General features: G+C 34.9%; 1 protein-coding gene across 1 annotated transcript; it reads right to left on the reverse strand.

Annotated features, from left to right (window-relative positions):
- Positions 1 to 207: 207 nt before the first annotated feature.
- On the reverse strand, positions 208 to 1,166 carry LOC141654923 (uncharacterized). Its single transcript, XM_074462031.1, has 3 exons — positions 1,048 to 1,166; positions 632 to 923; positions 208 to 525 (listed from the first exon to the last, which is right to left on the reverse strand). Exons 1-3 carry the CDS (start codon positions 1,164 to 1,166, stop codon positions 208 to 210), a joined length of 729 nt encoding a protein of 242 aa, XP_074318132.1.
- Positions 1,167 to 4,137: the final 2,971 nt, after the last annotated feature.

Below are 4,137 nucleotides of genomic sequence, written 5' to 3' on the forward strand. Positions count from 1 at the left end.
ATCGTGATATTGTATACAATGATGAATGATATTATTTAGACGTACAGGTGATATTCTTTCACAACAAGACAAAATTGGATGATAATAAATCGTTTATATTTGTGAAACTATTTCATATACAAAGACATGATATTATTTAGAGTTGCATGTGATATTGTTTCTCAAAAAACACACAAATTAAAAATCAATCATAATGAAATAATGAATTTAGTTAGCAAAATCACTTACATCAGATTCATTATCATCACCCGAGTGCTCAGATGTCTCAAAGAAATTTGGATTAGGGCAGTTGCGTTTATCATTATGTGCCATTTGTTTACAATTATTGCAAAACCTTTTCGGCTTTTGTGCCTTTTCAATGGACATTTGTTTCTTAGAGGTCAACCTCTTGCCACTACCCTTGTTTTTGCATTTAACTGGTGGTAATATCTGAACCTCATCTGAACACTTAACCCCAAGAAGCATCTCTAACTCTTGTTGTTTGGTCATTGTTTCAGGGCCGGGCTTGAATTTCTGTCTAAATGCCTTGATAAATCATCAGTTCGATTACGTGATTTTCAGGCAGAGATTTTATCGAGAGACAGTGTTGAGTAGAACTCGACCAAACATTTGAAATCTGCAGCTTACTCACATCTGAGGAATCAAAATCATCGATCAACTGCCCGTGCACATCATAAAGAGGCATCTTCTTGGTGTTCTTTGTCCACCTACTCAAAAGGTACTGTTCAGGTATCTTCCTAACCCCTTTACCTGATAAAATCCAAATAATGTGTTTGCAGATGTATCCCTTCCTCTCAAACATCTTACATGAACATTTTGCATCAAAAGTTGTGGGATTAAATGCTACAGTGTACGTAGTACGCAATATTGCATCTTCAACATCAAGAAACCTTGTAGTGGAATCCCTTGAAGAATCTCCAGCGCTACATGAATTCAAAGAAGAGACACACTGCTTTTGGAATTCATAAAAGAGTGCGTGTGTGTACACAGTGGATGCATGAATCTCAAGATGAAGCATGGTTTTGGTTCTGTGTAGACAGAGATCACTTGTCTCTATCAAGGGACTTTTGGGTGTATCTTTGCTGATCCATAGCACTTTGGAAGCGCAACCAAAATTCCACAAGTGTGCCGCGAGGATTCTCGAACCGCTTGAAGAAGCTGTTCATGCTCTTTAACGTTGGGTTGTTTCGAGAAGACAACCAAGAGGAATGTCACGATAATAAGCCTAGGAATCCAACGTTGCCTCTTGTTAAACATATATGTTAACCATCCATTATCTTCCAGATGAAACTCCTCGATCAATGCAGACCACTTCTCTTCAAAATCAAAAGGCTCAAGGTCGAGAATCCCGCACAATAGAATTCATACGGCTTACTTACAAAATCTGTCTCTTTGGTCGGTGTCGTGCCTACCTTTTCAGTAATTTCGCATGATGTGCCACATGCAATAACGGTGGGCGCAGTCTTAAAAACAAAGCAGTAATCGCAATTTTCATTGCCGGGCATTGGTCGGTAAATAAACAATTGGGTTCCTTTCCACCCATACATTCTAAGAATTTCTGAAAAACCCAAATGAAATGCGGTCGTTCTCCGACCCAAAAGTGAAGCGAAAGGTGACCGACTTCTTGTGGTGATCAACACCAGTAAAAGGACAGAATTTCATGTCATACCTATTGGTTGAATAGGTTGGGTCAAATGTCATCACCTCACCATATAGTGAGTAGTTTCGACGTGCCTCTGCGTCAGCCCAAATAACACGAACCAAACACTTATTCTCATCAACCTCATATGCAAAATAAAACCCTGGCCTAGTTTCAGAAAGCACTTCAAGCTGATCTATGAACATTTGAGCATCCCGCTGCCCGATAAAACATTTGACTTCCCTACCAAAATTTTTAAAGTCGGTCAAACAAGCTCCCACATTTTGATAACCATCAACATACTCCTTATAAGACCTGAAAGTAGTCGTTGGGCCGATATTCACCTTGCAATTGTCAATGATTGTTTGTTTCTGATGTAAATTAAGATGTCTGGATTTGTTCTGAAATTCTTTATACTTTAGTGGACAAAGAAGGTGATTATGGGCAGCATGAAACTGATCAACAACAAAAAGTGGGACTTTAACTTTGTCAATTTCTTTGAGGACAAATCTGAATAAAATCTTGGCCTTACAACCAATCCTAGTAATCTTGGTCTTCTTAGGATCATATGGTTTGCTCCTTTTCTCCTCTTCACCATTAGATGGTAACACTTTCGGCTGAGTACCCCTAAACCCTTCTCTATTACAGACAATCAGTTTTGTCTTTATATCACCACTACCACGAAACCTTTTAGTTGAAGACTTTCTTGGTTCAAATCCGCAAGCATCCGCATAAGTGTCATAAAATTGGATACACTCATCTAAGGTAGCAAAACTTTGTCCTATTCTAGGTGTAAATTGAATGGCAACATTCCGTATCCACTCCTCAGAACCTCCAGGGGTGACAATCAAAGAAAGGTGATTTCCACCATGCACATCATCAACTTGTACGCATTGTGGAGTATGAGCAGGTACAATAGAAGCAGAAGAAGTCTCTTCAAAAGGGGTGATGGAACAAAATCTAGCGGGGAAAAAGTTAATTAGAGTAAATCAGGCTATGATATTATTAAGGAAAACATGTGATACTATTAAGCATACCGGATGATACTGATTTACATCAAGTAACTACACTAAAGCATGTATTGGTAGATATAAATTTACACAAGCATGTATTGTTAGATAGTCTAGTGTATGATACTATTGTGAAGGATATGTGATATTGTCAAAAAGAAATTGTGATACGCTAAATAGGTAAACATATAGTATAACATCACTATAATTTAAACTAGGATATCGTGAATGAAAGATCGAGTGATACTAATGAAGATATGTTGTGATACTAAACTAAATGAAGTAGGTAAACAAAATTAGGTCAAACGACAACAATAAGGTTAGGCAGAGAATTGTTAACATGTAAATCTGAATAAAAGCATGCAAAAAACAAAACAATCATTGACAATTGAATGCAAAACAGTACGCAAAAAGAGAAGACGAAATAAAGCGATAATTGTAATAGTGATGAGCAATATATACATGAGATGATCAAGCTGATAAAAGTAAGGAAACATGACTGAAATTCACATATTCAAACAAAAAAAACACTAAATCAGGTAAGACGAGATGATTGAAACATAAATTAAAACGGAGAACAGATTACAATTAAACAACAGTTAATTAAAACTCAAAAAAATTACTAGAATTAAAGAATTGAGACAAAAAGGCAAACGAAAATACAAAAATTAAAGTAATCATACATGAAGAAATACCTGACATTGCAGTACGATAGACGGAGAAAATAAAACCGATTAGATTGATTGCAAAATCCAAACGATGTTGAAGAGTCAAGAATTCAAGCGATTGATTGTAAAATTGAAGCAATTGATTGTAAAATCGACGACTTAAGAGTCAAGAACAAATCGAGGGCTTTGAATTTAGAGAGAGAGAGAAGAAAGAGGGAAAAAGAAATTGAATGAGAAAAAGCAGAGGAGGAGGGAGTATATATAATAAGTGTGAAAAGACAATCTTACCCTTCCTATAGCGCAGATCTCACCATCCGTGGCTATAATCGTGATTTGAAAGTGAGACTCACGGACTCAAAAATTGAAGGTGGACTCATGTGATCCTAATTCTATATATATATATATATATATATATATATATATATATATATATATATATATATATAAGATTTAATATTTCACTTGTTGTATTTTGAGATGAAACTAAAACAAAAACAAAAAAAAACTAAAGTGTAAAACTAATCAAAGAAAATTTAGTAAAGTTATGAAATATGTAATTTTTATGAAAATACTTTTTTTTTTATCATAAAACTGGAGATTTCATTTTATAAATTTTTTCCAATTAATTTAATGAATATTTCTTGTCACGAACCTAATACTAAAGTAATAATTCTTGTATTATGAAAATTTAGCAATTTATATCGATTACACTCATGCTTAATCCACTTCTTTACATTACTCCCACATCAATTTTTTTTTAAATTAAACCCAAATTAATAGCTCTGTTTATAAATTGCACCAATGCCATTTTCAGGTGGAA

This window comes from Silene latifolia, chromosome 5 (assembly GCF_048544455.1).
Source record: "Silene latifolia isolate original U9 population chromosome 5, ASM4854445v1, whole genome shotgun sequence".
Classification (NCBI taxonomy): Eukaryota; Viridiplantae; Streptophyta; class Magnoliopsida; order Caryophyllales; family Caryophyllaceae; genus Silene; species Silene latifolia.

Excerpts from the sequence above, each read along its gene's own strand:
- LOC141654923 (XM_074462031.1), bottom strand. The coding sequence starts at position 1,166 with ATGAACAGCTTCTTCAAGCGGTTCGAGAATCCTCGCGGCACACTTGTG. Across the intron at positions 924-1,047 it reads AAGTCCCTTGATAGAGACAA|CGCTGGAGATTCTTCAAGGG; the intron begins GTGATCTCTGTC and ends GAATTCATGTAG. Across the intron at positions 526-631 it reads ATGATTTTGATTCCTCAGAT|GCATTTAGACAGAAATTCAA; the intron begins GTGAGTAAGCTG and ends TGATTTATCAAG.